Raw genomic sequence first — 15,837 nt, 5'->3', positions numbered from 1 at the left:
TCACCCTGGCGTGGCAGGGCCAGGGGAGCCGCAGAGAGGCGCAGGGGAGGCAGAGGGAGGGGTTGGTGAGCAGCTGCTGGGAGGGGAGGCATCTGTGATTCAAATTGGTGGCTGTACAGCCAGGTAGAGAGTGAAAGGGGTAGTGAAGAGGGCTGTTAAGTCCATTGCTGTCAATTTTTAACGATCAGGGAGGGGCCTGAGGACTGGTTCAGCACAATACACCCAGTTTGTCTGGTTTCAGGGGTTACTGCTGAAGAGGTTGCAGCTGCACTGATTCGAATAGCCTGGAGACTTCAGAACTGTAATTATCAACCAGGCTGCTCACAGTGTGGCAAAAGTGGGCTCCACCAGCGCTTAACTCCTTGTGTGCTGACACATCATCGCTGCTTTCCCCACCCCTGGATTTCCCAGCCACAGCAGGGACTCCCAGGCAGCCTCCCCAGAGGAAACTGAGGCTCACTGGCTGCTTGCCAGAGTGTGCCAGGCAGCAAGCCGTTTTCCTTAGGTCTCATGTAAAGAAATGGTGGGCAGGTGGTTAGTGATGTGGAGGCAGCCTCAGCTCCTGGCGTGCTCACATCTGCCCTGGGGTGAGAGGTCAGGCTGCAGAGCCTGGTGAACCTTGGTCTGAATCCACTGGCGATGGACTTAGGACAAGGCTCTCCCCTACCTGACTGGGCTGTTACAAAGATCCAATGAGACACAGTGTCTGCAAAGCACCAAGCACACACAGGCTGTCTGTGAGCCTCCATCTCTCTGCCCCTGGGTCTGGTGCCTTTCACACAAAAGGAAGGCATCCCTGGCAGGGGATCTGATTCAGGCAAGCTTTCCGCCAGCCCTCTGTATTTCAGCTCTCAGGGAGTGCCCTTGTTCCCAAGCATCTGCCATTTGTCACCCAAGGAGGGTGGACACACCCATCCTCCCATCTCTTAGGCAGGAGGCACTGGGCTAGACACAGGGTAAGGAGAGGAGGCAAGAACTCCTCCAGTGCTCTGGCCCTCAGGAGAACTGGTTAAAGGCAGGGAGTGGCACCAAGGGAAGGGAGGAGTGGCAGGAAGGTGGAGAGGCAGGAAGGCAGGGAGAAGGCAGTGTGGTGTGAAAAAAGCATGGGCAGCTGGAAGGACGGTGCAGGAAGGATGAGCAGGACTCGTTGACCCTCCTCCTGGAAGGACTGTAACCCCAGAGACATTCTCCACGTATCTATGAAGGAGTGTGGCCAAGAACGCTTGTCCCAGCATTGTTCCTGGTAGTGGGAGTTGCAGGCAACCTCCACATCCACCACCGGCATGGAGAGGAAAATGTGACGGAAGCCAAGCGTGGAATATTAGGCAACAGTAAGAAGCAAAGAGCTGGATGTACACACAGCAACAAGAATAGATCTTGAGTGAAAGCTGTGAGACATAATGAAAGCCACAGCACAATGCCATTTCTGTAAATTAAAAACACATTTGTACACAAAACAACAGCACATATTTTACAGAGCAACATGCATTTTGAGGGGTCTCTATCCCACCATTGGTGTAGGTCCCTGTAGTGGTGGAGGAGGGGCCCAGTATGGGTTTGGAGGAGAAAGGAGGAAAAATGAAAATAAAGTAAATCCACGGAGGGGTCTTGCACAGAGAGATGATGGCAGCGTGCTGTGGACTGAATGTGATTCACTCAAGTCTCTTTATTTGAGGTTTAAAAAACAGCACAGGCTTTATAGCTGGACAATCCTAGGTTCTAGTCTGAGCTCTCCCACATACTGACCCTGTGGCTGTGGACAAGTGCCTTGGCCTCTGTGAGCCTCTGTTTGTTCATCTGTAAAACGGTGGCGAAGGCTTGCCCATTGCGTGGTTGGTCACAAAGATTAAACTAAGGAGACACTGCGTTTAGGGCTTTCAGGCACAGCAGCGAGCTCCTGCCCCTCTCCGTTCCCCACTGAAAGGCCTGGAGTAAACAAGAGGGTGTTAGTCCCCTGGAGAAACCATGGGTTCTTGAAAGGGTCAAGAATGGAGAGCCTAGAGAGGAAACGAAAATCTCAGGACTCTGTTTCCTAGCACCACCGGCAAGGCCTAGACCCGCTGTCCTGGGGCTGTCGTGCGTGGGCTGTCAGACCAGGCAAGTGCCCGAAGCAGCTGCTCTCTGCCTGTCAGGATGAGTCCAGCTTAGGGTGGCCAGACTCCTCATGCTTGCCTCCGCCAGCAGCACCCACAGTTAGAAACCCTTATGTTCAATTTCCCCAAGACCAGCCACTCCGAGGAATTCAGTGTAAATGAAAGGTCTGTTCCTCCCCACACAAAACTACACAGACTGACCATCGACGGACCATCCCAGTCCCAAGGCCCCACCTGGGGAACCCCCCAGGCCAGGAAAGGTCCCAGCGAGCACCAAGCATGACCAGCTCTTCCTCTTTCCTTGCAGATGATGACGAGCATGAGTGGATCACCCGTACCTGTCGAAAGGGCTAGGACGAGATCGTGGGTCACAGGCCCGAGCCGTGAACTCTGTGGCTGCCTCCATCAGAGGTTTCCATCTGCCCTACTAGCATTGGCTGCCCTGGGGGACGGGCTGTAGTTCTAGAACCTGATTTTAACTCAGGAATAAAGACTTTCTGCGGTCAGTGGCCCCAGGTGTATTTTCCTTAAAAGATTGTTCCTCAGTGGGCATCATTTAACCTGGACAAAATTGTGAGCTATAGATATTCCCAGGCCCCACCCTAGACCTCCCAATCAGAATCTCTGGGAATGGGGCCTAGTAATTTGCATTCCCAGCATTTCTCATGCATCTGAACGTTTGAGAACCATCACTTTATAATAATAGATAGATGTAATTGAGCACTAACCGGCGCAGGTAGTGCGTGTGCATTATCTCCGCTCCTCACAACAGCCTTGCAAGGGGAAGGCTTTTGCAGATGGGGAATCTGAGGTTCAGAGAGACAGAGTGACTTGCTTGGTCTCAGAGGGCAGTAGGACCTGATCACTGTGCCCAGTCATGCAGCAGTCATGGGTTCTTAGTTTCTGTTTCTGGTTGGGCCAGTGAAGCCCCTTCCTCATCCCTCTTTTCTGCTTATCACTAGAGACAGAAACTAAAAACCATGGCTTTAGGCTGCTGAAAGCCTAAAACAAAACAGAACAGAAAAACAACAACAACAAAATAAGGTGGGTTGGACAAGCTTGTTAGGCCCAAGAATGATTACTCAGGCCTGTCTTTCCCTCTTGGCAGCTCCCCCATTTGAACCTCACATCCTAAGCACAGAATCAGCATGGTGCCATAGAAAGAATGTGGCTTTGGAGGCTGGGTGTGATGGCTCACGCCTATAATCCCAGCACTTTGGGAGGCCGAGGCCGGCAGATCACATGAGGTCAGGAGTTCAAGACCAGCCTGGCCGACATGGTGAAACCCCATCTCTACTAAAAATACAAAAATTAGCCGGGCATGGTGGCATGCATCTGTAATCCCAGCTACTTGGGAGGCAGAGGCATGAGAATTGCTTGAACATGGGAGGTGGAGGTTGCAGTGAGCCAAGATTTCACCATTGTACTCCAGCCTCGGTGACAGAGTGAAACTCTGTCTAAAAAAAAAAAAAAAAAAAAAAAGAATGTGGCTTTGGCATCATATAAAAAATGGTTATAATAATGCTTTAAAACAATACAGTAGCCGTGTGGTTAAATGAGATAATACAAGTAGGGGACCTGGCGCATAGTAGGTATTCAATATGTGTTTGCTTTAAAGAACAACTTGTGCCGGGCGCGGTGGCTCACGCCTGTAATCCCAGCACTTTGGGAGGCCGAGGCGGGCGGATCACGAGGTCAGGAGATCGAGACCATCCTGGCTAACACGGTGAAACCCCGTCTCTACTAAAAATACAAAAAATTAGCCGGGCGTGGTAGCGGGCGCCTGTAGTCCCAGCTACTCGGGAGGCTGAGGCAGGAGAATGGCGTGAACCCGGGAGGCGGAGCTTGCAGTGAGCCGAGATCGCGCCACTGCACTCCAGCCTGGGCGACAGAGCGAGACTCCGTCTCAAAAAAAAAAAAAACAAAAAAAACAAAAACAAAACAAACAAAAAACAAAAAACAAAAAAAAAAGAACAACTTGTTAGTGGTGCATATAATCATTCCTCAAAATCATCCCAGAGGTCACATTTGTCAGCTAAAAATCAGAAGAGGAAGCGACAACATGTTCCAGGGCCACATATGGGCCATATGCATCCTGGATCTTTGTCTAACTGTTCCTCCTTAGAGGTTGCTAGATCCTGTTACCCCCTATGCTCTGTCCCCTGGCTCACCAGGGCTGCCCAGTGGAGGCAGAACAGTGAGTCAGGCTTGGAAGGCAGGAGAGGAAATTGGATCTCAAACTAGGGACCCAGAGGCATCATGCTGGGGCAGAGCCAGGAGTCAGCGGGAAGGGAGGCCTGGGCTCACTCTCAGCTGCGCTAGGGTAAGCAGACTTGGGAGGATCACCTCTCCCCAAGACGCCAGTCACCTTGGTAGATAGGGTTGTGCTCCACCGGTGGTTTCCAAACTGTATTTTGAAAGCAGAAGGTACATTCATGTAAAGAAACACACAACTAAACTCATATATTTTCAAAGATACACATATATCTAAACACTTGAAAATGGATTGGAAGAGCAGATGTATGAGGAGCAGAAATGGAATCAGGGATGGGAGATTTAAAAACTAGTAGAATAAAGAGAGGGGCCCTGCAGTCAGTGACTCATGTGCACCATGAGCTGAGGTTTCTGAGCAACTCATTTCTGTGCAGGGCCACAGCAGGCCAGGGAAGCCTCTGCATTCTGCAGGGCAGCTGTGCTCTCCACACCAGGAGCTTTGGCTTGAGCAAATGACTCTGCTGCTGAAAGAAATTTGACAACCACCAAAAAGATGCTCTCTCTCACTCCTCAGGTGATGAGGTGGTGGCTCTGGAGCCTGACAAAACCACTATAAGACCCAGTCTTGTGCAGAACCTGGGGCCCTGCTGCCCGTTCCATATTCCCTTAACTTCACCTTATTAAATTCTTCCCCATCTTCCAAACAAGCTCCTCTGCACCTCCCTCCCTGCCCCACCCTCTTGCTTACCTATTCTGTGACCTTCTCATCTGATAGGATCCAGCTTTAATACCCACCCCCTTGGCTCCCACAGTATTTGCCAGACTGAGAGCTCCTCCAGGACAAGGTCTGGCTGGGAGCCTTTTCTCAGTGTGCAGAGCCAGCACAGGGCCCAGCAGAGAGTGTATGTTCAGAGACTGGAACAGAGGGCATCAAGCAGCCTGATTTCCTCCAAAGCTTAGATAAGAAGCAGGTGTGACTGAGTACTTACAGAAGAAACCCATCGTCAGGCCTCCACAATCCATTGTTTACTAACTGGGAAATGGTACCCGTTTCCCAGGAAGGAGGATTACACTGTCCAGCAGCCCACATATTCTGGGAGCCAGGGACCTAAGCCCTTCACGAGAGAGCAGAAAAGAAATGGAATCCCATCATGTTCTGGATTTCAGTGCCAGCACTTCTACTTGCATTAACTTTATTACACAAATAAGACATTTACAAAGCACGACATGAAAGGTATGTAACAAAACAGACATTGGTTTTACAAAAAAAGTGCTTACAATTTTTTTTCCGTGTGTGTGTTTTCCCCTTTTTTTGTATTTAAATAAATAGTCTTGATGGCCTGTACGTTCCCAGGCTGCTCTTAACAGGGTAGTGGAGACATGTTTGAACTGTAACATGCTACGGCCACATAATCCACGCAAGGAATAGACCCTGAGGAGAGGCTCAAGGCAGAGTGTGTTGGGTGACCCTGGGTAGGGCTTGGTTGGCCACTTACCACATGGTTGCCACTGGGGCCTTGATGATCAGGAGCAAAAATCAAAGGAAAGATTTGAGCTCCAAGGCCAGGAATTGGGCCCTGGTTGCTCCTGTTAATGTCAGCGCCTAGCACAGGGCTGGGCACAAGTTACCACTGACTGAGTGCTGAGCTGAGCTGTACTCACCACGTTCTGAGTGGTGCCTGCTCTTTGCCCTCAGTCAGCTGTCACTGTCTTTGGAAGGGAGAGGAAGCAGGTTCCCTTCTTAGGCTGCACCTGTGCCTACCCCGCCTGTAGATCCCAGAGCAAGAATGACCTGTAGGCTTTCATGTTAAGTGCCAACGTCAAGCATTTGAACTCTGAAACCTTATCCAGACTCAGTGAAATAGAGCTGCCATTGATTAGCAATGTCTGCCATGGGTAAAAACAGAGACAATGGCTGCGTATGTACCATGAACTTGCTTTCCCTGTCTTAGAGTCTCCTTCCAAAAGCAACATAACAGGTTAACCACAGCAGGAAGGCGGACTTGGGCTAAAACATGCTGATTAGCAACCTCTAGTGGAAAATGCATCAGGACACCAGGTAATTCTAGAATTACAGGATAAGCTTGGGACAAATGGGCATCCCCTGGAAACATAAATCATGGTTGTGTGTAGCCTGAGCCCTTTTGTTTGGGGTGGAAGAGTTGTAGCAGGATGGATGTTACGCAGCTGTGTCTGGCCTCTGTTCTCAGGGGTGGGCGGGGCTGGCTCCAGGAAGTATTGATTGGGAAGCTCAGAGGCACCAGTTGGAATCCTGAGCTTGGCACACTCACCTAGGCAATGGGCACCCTCTCTCTACTTAGAGATGGATCCAGGGTTAACATTCTGACTGCCATTTCACTGGGCTCTGTTCCCTCTCCCCTATAAGGGATTCCCCTTCCATTGAGAAGACCTGGCCCAAGCACCACTATGAGAGGTCAACAAGTGGCCAACAGGGGTCCCCAACTCTAACCTGTCCAAACATTCAGAAGAGTCATGGCACAGATCGAATACCATCGCTGCTATGTTTCCTACATATATGCTGGATAATTAGGTGGGGGTAGGGTCTCTCCCTGACCCCAAAGTTTTCTCTTTCCTCTCCTTAAAATGGCTAGTGCCTCTTCTGGTCCAATATGTCACCGCCCTCTCCTTGATTTCCAAACCAATGGGGGTCTTTGTTCTCCCCATTCCCTGTCTATCCCCCCTGCCTCCTAGTCTGGGCAGGCCTCCATCTCTGCCCTATTAGGCCTCTCAGGGTTGGTCACTGTCTCTTCTCTTTCTGAATTAACTTGACATAACCAGACAGATGGAAATGATAAAATTAGAACATAGCTTTCCTTTGGGGACATCCCACAAACACTGTAGAGTTTTCCAGACAAAAGCAACAGAGTGGATAACATTGGGGGTTGTCAGCTATTCAGAATTCAGAGATGGTTCCAAGGAAGTAGTAAATAAAGGCCAATGTGGGGGAAAAAACCTGTAAATGAGAAGGCCGTTGGCATCGCACAATTCAATTCCGCCTTTTGCTATTGTAATCAGCTGAAGTTGAAGAGGACTCCTGTTTAAATGGGAAAAACAGGCTGTTTCCACCCTGATTCCAGATTTCAGGGAGTTCTGCCTTCCAAGAGGAGGACTCTGTGGTGCTCCTGGTGGGTTCTGGTTCTCAGCAGGAGAGGGAAAGGCCAGGCCTCAGGAACCGACCTGGTGGTGGGCAGGATGGCGGACGGGGGTGGATGCGGAGGTGGGTGGACTCCCGGCCGCAGCTTGGACACTGGATCTCAGCGGCTGAGGGGCAGCTGTGGGGCGCCCACGGGCAGATGCGGAAGTGCCGGCAGCGTTAGTACTGAAAAAGGATGACCTGCAAGAGGAGGGCATGGGAGGTGGCTGAGCTGGGGGCCTGCCTCACCCTGCTGCCCCCCAGAGAACCTCAAAGGCACAGAGAAGAAGGGTGGACTCAGGGCCCAGATCTGAGTTTAAATCCTGGCTCTGTCAACTGACTTGCTGTGGGACCTTGGGCAACTCACTGCACCTCTCTGAGCCTGTTTCCTCATCTTTAAAACAAGGATGACAAAATCTCTCTCTGAGAATCAGAGAGATTCAATGAGATACAACAGCAGCAGCAAAAGCCTTCTGGGCATTTCACCCTGCACCTTCTGTGCCTGATTTCACGGAAGCTGCACCATAGCCCCGTGAGGGAGTTCCAACGTTCTGTTTTACAAGGAGGGCACTCAGGCTCAAAGAGGTGGAAGCGAGTGAGCTCATGGGCACACAGCGAGAAGGAGGACCTGGCACTGGAGGCCAGGCCTGGCTCACAGCAAGCTCTCCCTACCAAAGCACATTGCCTCTACCTTTCCAAGGTCACCGTGACCATAGTGGCTGACTGCTTGTTACCCACAGGGCCATGGGCTAAGCACTTCACATGCGCTTAATCTTCACATGCACGAAGCCTAGAAGTGCGTGGCTCAGACACACTGGGTGCCCGACACACAGTGGGAGATCAGGACTGTCTGTCCCTTTCCCCCTCCCACTCCCACCTCTAGCACTTGGTTGACATCTCACTGCTGCTGACACAGCCAGTTCCCTGAAGTTCAGGTCAAGGATCACTGGCTGGCTGGTCAATGGCAATGTGTCATTTCACAGTAAAGTATGAGGGGCATCTGGTGGGCATGACTACATGGCTGTTCCCTTTTCTGATCAGGAATGTTACTTGCCCAGAACTGGTTATCACAAGGAGGTGATGGAGGAAAGCAATGATGATGATCTCCATAATAGTGATCATGATCATAACCAACACCTGGGGGCATTTTCTGTGCACCAGGCTCTGTGCTGGGCTCCTTACACACATTATGCATTTATTCTCTGCAGCAACCCTACGGAGTGGGAACTATTATTATCCCCAGTTGGCAGATGTAGAAACCGCAGCTCAGAGAAACTAATTGCATTCCCAGATCTCACAGGGGAGGTGGCAGAGCTGGGATTCCGAGCTGGCCTAACTCCAGAGTGGCCAGGGTGGGCATTCCTTCCCCACCCTGGCCACTGCTCCACTTTGGCCTCCAGAATGCCTGGCTTTTAGCCCTTATTAGGAAAAGCTCTCTCAAGAGTGGCGACCCTGGTAGGACCCTTCCCCTCCATGGGTCTCAGTCTCCTCCACTGATCAATGACAGCTTAGCCCTGATTTCTAAGAACTTTCCAAGTGTTGGATTTGTGGGATCAGGGGACACAACCAGGAAGAAATGTGGCTCTGGAACCTCACAGGTGTGTGTGGCCAAATGACGATGCGGTGGAGGCAGGGGGTGCTCCCCTGAGTGCTCAGAGCACTGTTCTCCTGGCCAGGCCAGTGCTGGTCTAGATGAGTGGGTTCAGGGGCCAGCCCCATGGGGACACTGAGTCTCCTCACAGCTAGGCAGGCTCAGGCCTGGAAGGACTTGGAAGAAAGCCCAGACAATCCTGTGCTGGCCACACACATACCACACCCTGCCGCCCACCAAGCCCCAGGAATTTGAGAGTTATGGACAAGAAAAGTCCCTAGGAGCTGGCGGAAAGGCCTGACAGTGAGAGGACAGAAGGTCATGAAGGAGGGAGAGACACTTTAATGCAGACTTTCTGGATGCAAAGTTGGGGACACAGCCCAGCAAGGGAAAACTCTGGCTCAGCAGCCAAATCCAGAAGCCAGAAACTGTCTATAGCCAAATCTGACAGCCCCCAGCATGGCTCATCCCCCAGGCTGAATGAGACAGAACCACAAGCTTAGCTGAGCAACCAGGAGGCAAAGGCTCCTCTCCAAGCACTGAGCCCAGCCCTCTGTACCTCCAGGGCCCATCCCTGCCCTCCACATAATGTCCAAGACCCTCTTTCCATGATCCTTTGTTCTGTGGCCCCTGTCGGCTCTCCCCACTTCCCTGGACCTCAGCCACACTGAACATCCCCCAGGGTCCCCTCCGGCCCAAGCTCCTCCATGCCTCTGGGCCTTTGCACATGCGGTTCTCTTGATGTGGAACACCCTTCTTCTTGTCCCCTGTCTCTCCTCTAGAGCTCACTGCCTCCTCTTCTGGGTCCTCTAAGGTCAAGTTTCTCGCCTACTCCAGCTGCCCATTCCCCTGCAATGTAACTGCCCACATCCTGTGCTAAGCCACAAGCTCCCTGAGGGCAGGGATCATGTCAGCTCACTTCTGCAGTCCCAGAGCCAGGTCTAATAGGATGAATCCCCTCCCACAGGAAGGGACAGCTCTGAGGCAGGTGGCTCTAGGATCCCGGCCAGTTCTGCCCATGATCACATTGTGATTCTGGATGAGCACTGCTCTGTCTGAGCCTCCGTTTCTGCAAGTGTGAAATGGAGGTCATCGCAATCACCCTCCCAGGGAGACTATGAAGGATGAGGTCGGAGAGAGGGCTGTGTACACAATGAAGTGCTGCACAAAAGGAAGTGATTACTGAGCCGCGCAGACTTCAGAGTCCGACAGACTCGCTGCATCCCTGGACAAGTCATGTCACCTCTCGGAATCTGTTTATCTCTTTACAATGAGAAGGCCATCTCTATGTCCACAAAGTGGCTGGGAGGTGTGAACCAGATGCCATGTGAGAAGTAGCTGCCTTGAACAGAAGGAGCTCAGCAAACGGCAGCTCTTCCTATGAATGTGACAGTCTCAGCGGCGATGGTGTTCCTGGGGCATGCTCACTCACTACAGATTCTGCAGGATTTTACGTTAGGCACTACCATTTATTTACAAATGTATCTGTCCAGGGCTGTCTGTACCTCCACACCACACACATTCTCCTGTGGTGCCCGGCACAGAGAGCTCAGTACATACTAGGTGTACTGAGCTCAATCAGGAGGCCGAGCCAGAGGTACCGTCCTAAAGGAGCTGTCCCCACCCCGGCTGCCCATTAGAATCACACAGGCTGAGTATTACACACGCAGATCCCTATATCCCACCCCAACAGACTCTCTGAGAGCGAGGCTTAGGAATCTCTGTATATTTACAAGCTGCCCAGGTGATTCCGAGCACACCAAGACCGGGATCTGCTGAACTGGAGGGCTCCTGACTCCAGCCCTAAAGCTCTGACCCTCTCCCTCCGAGGGACCGCCACACCCACTGACCTCCAGGGATCCCTGCTTCCTACTGGGTGTCCTCCAACCCAGCAATCTCTGAAGACTGCTACAGTGATGTTTCTGCAGCAGGCCCTCCAGGACCCCACACTGCCGCAGCATAAAATACAGACTCTTCCACCTGACAGCCTCAAGGCTCTCGCTTTCCTCCTCTCATCCTCCCAGACATGCCTGCCAACAATGCTGAATGGATCAGGGTTCCCTGAGAGCTCTGGTGTCTCATGCCTTCCCTGATGCCTCAGCCTTCAGGCCTGGCCTTAGAGGTTGCCTCTTCTGGGAAGTCTTCCCTGCCTCTCTCCTTTGCCCCCTTCCCCCTCCCCAGCTCCCATGGCTTCCCCTGTCACACTGTATTGTAACTGTTGGGATCTGCCTCCCCCTCCAGACTCTGGCCTCCTCAAGGGCAGGGACCACACTTTACTTGTTTCCACTCCTGGCAACAGACTCAGGGATGCTGGGCAGAGACAAGACATAGGAAATGTCTCCAAATAAACAAGTCAGTGAATTAAAAAATGCAAGGTTCGGCCGGGCACGGTGGCTCACGCCTGTAATCCCAGCACTTTGGGAGGCTGAGGCGGGTGGATCACCTGAGGTCAGCAGTTCAAGACCAGCCTGGCCTACGTGGCGAAACCCCGTCTCTACTAAAAATACAAAAAAATTAGCTGGGCATGGTGGCAGGCGCCTGTAATCCCAGCTACTTCGGGAGGCTGAGGCAGGAGAATCACTTGAACCCAGGAGGTGGAGGTTGCAGTGAGCCGAGATTGCGCCATTGCACTCCAGCCTGGGCGATAAGAGTGAAACTCTGTCTAAAAAAGAAAGAAAAAAGCAAGGTTCTCATCCAGTCTCTGACTTTGAGCTATCTGGGCCTCAATGTTCCCATTTCTAAAATGAAGGGTTGTCTGATAGCGCTGGCTTTCGAGGCTAACTGTGAGGTGTCTTGGAGCTGGGAGGGAGGTAAGGCTCCTCCTCTCTCCATGGTTTCAAAGCAGCTCCATCCACCTTCATCTGCACTATGGACAAGTTTAAACAAAGGGTTGCATTGCTTCAGAAACAATACCTTGAAGCCCTGGAATGGGGACAGCTAAGCACCCTTTTAGAAGTGCAGTCCTAAAGCCTGAGACAACCAGAAATCCTGGCTCCACAGAGGAGGCCCTGCCAGTTGACCAAGGTCACTGGCTGGCCAGCTATCCCTGAACCCCATCAGCTCAGGATATTCACTCCCAACAGACAAGAATGAAAAGGAGAAACCAGTGAGATGGTGGGAAGTGGGGTGATGAGTGATATAAGCCCTCCCTGGAACTTAAAGCTTGAGTAAAGGAACTTCACAAATCTAAGACAGAGAAGGGCAAACTGCCAGTGGGGAGCTGCAAGGAGGCCTTCGGAGTGGCCATGCACACAGAACACACTAGCAGCTGCCGCTCCAGTGACTGCTGTGGGGGTGCGGTGGGGGTCTCAGCAGGCCGGGCAGACGGGGTCTGCCACAGTGCAGCATGGTACCAAATGGTTAACAGAGGATGCTGCCAGAAACCCATCCCCAGCAGGGTGGCTCTGACCCACCAGACCCAACCTGGCTCCATTTACCTTCTCACCCCGGTTGGAGAGCGGCCCATCCATATCGGCTTTGAGGTGGACGGGGGGTGCGGTGTAAGGCAGCCGGCAGTGCACCTGCCCGCACTGTACCTGACCTGTGGACGAGAGGATGCCTTGGAGCTCATCCCCCAGGCTGCACACAGGATCCCACCTGCCCCATGCTCTCTACAAACTGGAGCCCTGAAACCAGTTTCATCTCTGCCACTTACCTCCTGGGTAGCCCTGGGCAAGATTTCAGTAGGGTTGGTTGTGATGATCTTTTTTTTTTTTTTGAGACGGAGTCTCGCCTTGTCGCCCAGGCTGGAGTGCAGTGGCGCGATCTTGGCTCACTGCAAGCTCTGCCTCCCAGGTTCAGGCCATTCTCCTGCCTAAGCCTCCCAAGTAGCTGGGACTACAGGCGCCCACCACCACGCCCAGCTAATTTTTTGTATTTTAGCAGAGACGGGGTTTCACCGTGTTAGCCAGGATGGTCTTGATCTGACCTCATGGGGTTTCACCGTGTTAGACAGGATGGTCTTGATCTCCTGACCTCATGATCTGCCCACCTCGGCCCCCCAAAGTGCTGGGATTACAGGCATGAGCCACCGTGCCCGGCCAATTGTGATGCTCTTTATAGTCTATAAAGAGCTATGTGAGAGTGAGGTATAACCATCTAGCTCACTGATAAACACTCCTAAATAAATATGTGTTTTCATATTCATGCGCATGCAAGCAAGTCTGTACCCTGCCTATTCAGGCCCTGCAAGCAAGGCTGTGCCCCATCTATTCAGACCCTCCCTCAGTAAGTTCATATCTCTTAGGTATCACCATGACTTTACCCATGCCTCTTAGAGGACTCTGTACTCGTATGTCACCTCTCTCTTTACGACTGCAACCAACACCAACACCTATCTCCTACCCTCCCTGTCTTCCTCCCGGCTTTATTTTATTTCCTTAGCACTTATCATCTGACTTAACTGCATTTTTGTTTGAGACAGGGTCTCACTCTGTCACCCAGGCTAGAGGGCAGCGGCATCATCTCTGCTCAGTACAACCTCTGCCTCCTGGGTTCAAGTGATTCTCCCACCTTAGCCTCCTGAGTAGCTGGGATTACAGGCATGTGCCATCATGCCCAGCTAATTTTTGTATTTTTTGGTATAGAGGGGGTTTCACCATATTGGCCAGGCTGGTCCTGAACTCCTGACCTCAAGTGATCTGCCCGCCTCGGCCTCCCAAAGTGCTGGGATTACAGGCGTGAGCCACCACGCCCAGCCTGACTTACTGCATATTTTTATTATTTATTTGATATTATCTGTCTTTGCCAACTAGAATGCAAAGCTCCACGAGGGCAGGAATTTTTTGTATGTTTTCTAGATTCTAGATCTTTGTGGATTTCCAGCACCTAGAGTGAGGCATGGCATTTAGTAGGTACTCTTAAGTATGTGCTGAATGAATTTCTATACCATATTCCAACATCTAAAACTGTTGGGGAAAGTCCACCTTTGGGTCGGATCCAAATTTCTCATGCTTCAGCCTGTTTATCACTACAGCGGAGAAGTCCATTGCTGGTCTCTTCTTTAGGCTTCATTCTCTTTGGTCACAGGGAAAGGGCATTGTAGAGACACTTACAACTGATATATAAACCGGGACAATTCACTGTGCCCTTCTGAGCCACAGTTCTCCCATTTGTAGAATAAAGGAGTTATATTAAATTGGGAGTTCTTCACCTGGGGTGTTCAAGGAGTCCATATACAACTTCAGATTACTTGGAAAATGTATGTACATCTGCATTTTTCTGGGGCCTGGTTCCAAAGCTTTTATCAGATTCCAAGCTCGAAGCCTCCAGGAAACTCAGTATTCTGTGACTTTAGTTAACCGCAGAGCAAACTCCACAGAAAAACTCATTTTTCTGGGGTCTGGTTCTAACGCTTTCATTAGCTTCCCAGCTTAAGGCTTCAGAAAATTCACAACTCCATGACTGTAGTTTACCATAGAGCAAACTGCTGTGGTGACTCTCAGTCAGTCATGCAGCAAGAGGTGCAGGTGCACACACCCCCAACCTCTTCTTCCCCAAGCTGAGTTCCACCACAAGGGTAAGAGGAGAGGGCACCTCAGCCTCTTCTCTAAGCAGCAAAGACAGATCTAAGTTTGGTCAACAGAGTGTATGGACAGAGTCCTGGCAGGGACTCTGGAGGTCATGGCCCCAAGTCCAAAGGGATCATCTAGATTTCTTATTGACTCTACACCAAGTATTAGCAGGTAGCTCAGACCCCTGGTACTTATAGAGCCCCTGATCCTTGGCACCTTTAACAGGCTCTGTGCAGCCTGAATATAGTTATTGTTTAGAAAAGAAAGGGGGAAAATGTCGCTCCTATTGAGCAGATAGTTCAGAAATGGAACTATATAAAGAGACATGGTTTCCAACTGGCAGCCTGGTGCGAAGACAGGGCTCTGCACTCCTAGTTCTGCCAACCAAAACCACTCCCACCATCACAAGAGCAGCCAATACTTATGCAGCACTTGCTGAATGTTGAGGATTTTCAGTTACCTCGTTTGATGCTCAGAACACTGCTTTGAGATACTCTTGTCCTCATTTTTACAGATGAGGGAATGAGTATTCAAGAAAGCTAAGAAACTCACCCACTGTCACACAGCTAGTAAATGGCAGGGCTGGGATGTGAAGCCTGGCAATCTGAAACCAAAGCCCACACTCGATCATTAAGGCATACCGGCTCCCACTAACTTACAGTGGGCCCTTGGTTTCCTCATCTATTCAAGGAGATGGTGGCCTCTGATGTTTAGAGACGCAGTCAGTAGAATATATGGCATATGGTCAGTAAGCAGCAGTTCTCTGTCTGATTTCCCTTCTTTTTCCCTCTTACATGGAGCCAGAGAAGGGAGGAATTGTGTGTGTGTGCATCGCAGTCATTTACATTTTTTTGGTCATGCCCAGCTTAGAGGAAACAATTGATGGGAACAACTTCAAAGGGAAAGACAATCTGTGATAGGCACCTGCTCAGCAGCAGATTCACTGAACACTCATCCTCCAGAAATCCCCGGGGCTCCTCCCTCACTCCTCCAGGTTCCCGCTCACAAGTCACTTCACCATGACCCGCTTGCCCCTGCATCTCCGCCACAGTACTCCCTGCCACGGACATGCCTGCTCCCTCCCTGTTACTTTATCATCTCCACCATCTCCCATGCTGGAGCGCAAGCCCCAGGAGCACAGCAGCTTTGGTCTACTGTGTTCACTGTCGTATCCCAGTGCAAAGAACACAGAAGGCACTCAAGATATAGCTACTGAATGCATGAATGGTGTCTCACAACCCTGTGAGGCTGGCATTATTGACATCCCAGGTT

At 51.2% G+C, this 15,837-nt stretch overlaps 2 protein-coding genes across 10 annotated transcripts in view; one reads left to right on the top strand and one right to left on the bottom strand.

The window, feature by feature from the left end:
* MORN5 (MORN repeat containing 5) overlaps positions 1-2,619 on the top strand; it is a 40,691-nt gene extending 38,072 nt beyond the window's left edge. For both annotated transcript variants that reach the window (XM_034928991.3, XM_003833115.4), the window contains one exon: positions 2,401-2,619. Coding sequence is in view for 1 of the 2 variants with exons in the window: in XM_003833115.4 (XP_003833163.3) it covers positions 2,401-2,447 (47 nt within the window). In the remaining variant the exon portion in view is untranslated. The remainder of the gene's footprint in view (positions 1-2,400) is intronic.
* LHX6 (LIM homeobox 6) overlaps positions 1-15,837 on the bottom strand; it is a 54,904-nt gene that overhangs the window by 23,039 nt on the left and 16,028 nt on the right. For 2 of the 8 annotated variants that reach the window (XM_034928988.3, XM_034928990.2), the window contains exon 9: positions 5,465-7,662. The exons of 5 other annotated variants lie outside the window; for them this stretch is intronic. In XM_034928988.3, the coding sequence (XP_034784879.1) occupies positions 7,583-7,662 (80 nt within the window). In that variant the 3' untranslated portion in view covers positions 5,465-7,582. Of the gene's footprint in view, positions 1-5,464; positions 7,663-12,489; positions 12,594-15,837 lie in introns of those variants that run through there. One more of the 8 variants, XM_034928987.3, reaches the window with a different exon arrangement.

The sequence above is a fragment of the Pan paniscus genome, chromosome 11, assembly GCF_029289425.2.
Source record: "Pan paniscus chromosome 11, NHGRI_mPanPan1-v2.0_pri, whole genome shotgun sequence".
NCBI lineage: Eukaryota > Metazoa > Chordata > Mammalia > Primates > Hominidae > Pan > Pan paniscus.
This window is presented reverse-complemented; position numbering and strand designations above follow the sequence as displayed.